This window comes from Vittaforma corneae (genome assembly GCF_000231115.1).
Source record: "Vittaforma corneae ATCC 50505 unplaced genomic scaffold supercont1.102, whole genome shotgun sequence".
Lineage (NCBI taxonomy): Eukaryota > Fungi > Microsporidia > Nosematidae > Vittaforma > Vittaforma corneae.
This window is the reverse complement of record NW_006889935.1, coordinates 1-905: the sequence shown is the minus strand read 5'-3', so window position 1 is coordinate 905 and position 905 is coordinate 1. Positions and strand designations below refer to the sequence as shown.

General features: G+C 50.9%; 1 protein-coding gene across 1 annotated transcript; it reads right to left on the bottom strand.

The window, feature by feature from the left end:
• Positions 1-319: 319 nt before the first annotated feature.
• Positions 320-905, bottom strand: VICG_02178 (uncharacterized protein; the record flags this gene model as incomplete). The annotated part of the gene is made up of 1 exon (XM_007605561.1): positions 320-905. A coding segment is annotated over one exon (586 nt), but the record flags the coding sequence as incomplete, so codon positions are not given.

Genomic DNA, 905 nt, shown 5'->3' with positions numbered 1-905 from the left:
TAATGGCGGATGAGACCTTCATGGACTTTCTGCTGGTCTGCTACGGAGCAGTGGAGAATAGGCCCGGGAGCGCAAAAGAAATACTGGAACACCCATTCATCACTGGCAACGAGAACTACATCGACAGGTTCGGCAAAAGGATCCCCGGTGCTGTTGCCAAGGGCTTGAGTGACCTGGATTACGAAATGCCCGACCCACTCATGCTTATGTTCAGAATGATTAACTTCCTGTTCTCTGGATAGGCCAACAGTGCTGGATCCTGCGCCACAGTTCAATAAATATACTTAAACAACGATTGCATCGTACTAATGATTTATTTTCATATCAGTCCCCGGAGCTTGGCCTGGGGTGTGTCTTTCAGTGTAAATCCCTCTATCGCATTCCCAACACATCTCGAGGCTTTGCACTTGTCGCACCGCAGGAAGTACAGCTTGTTCTCTCTAACAATGCGGGTCTCGTCCACATTCTCGCACGACCTGCAAACAACATACAGCTCAATGAACTGGCGCAGGGCCTTCTCCACGGCACTCTGCAAAAACGAGCCGCTCAAAACCAACTGCCCGTCCTTGTTGATATTGCCCTCTCCATAGAGACTCCTGGTCAGGAAGTGCGACAGGTGCTCGGGCTGTCTATTCAGCTGGCTTGCTATATCAACAACATTTATGTACGTCTTTCTGCCCTTTCTCACCACGCTCAGTCCTAGCTTTAGTTTCTCGCTCTCCTCTTCCCTGTTTCTGTTCAGAACGTCCATCGCCCTGCTGAGCAGGCTGAAGTACTGCAGTGCCGAGGGAAACTCGGTGTCCTCCTCCCTGACCCGCTGTGCCATAACCGGCGTCAGATTCTTTTTTGTGCTGAGCTTCAGCATGCTTAGGCCAACAGGAATGAAGTCCTCGTCCGAGCTGCTT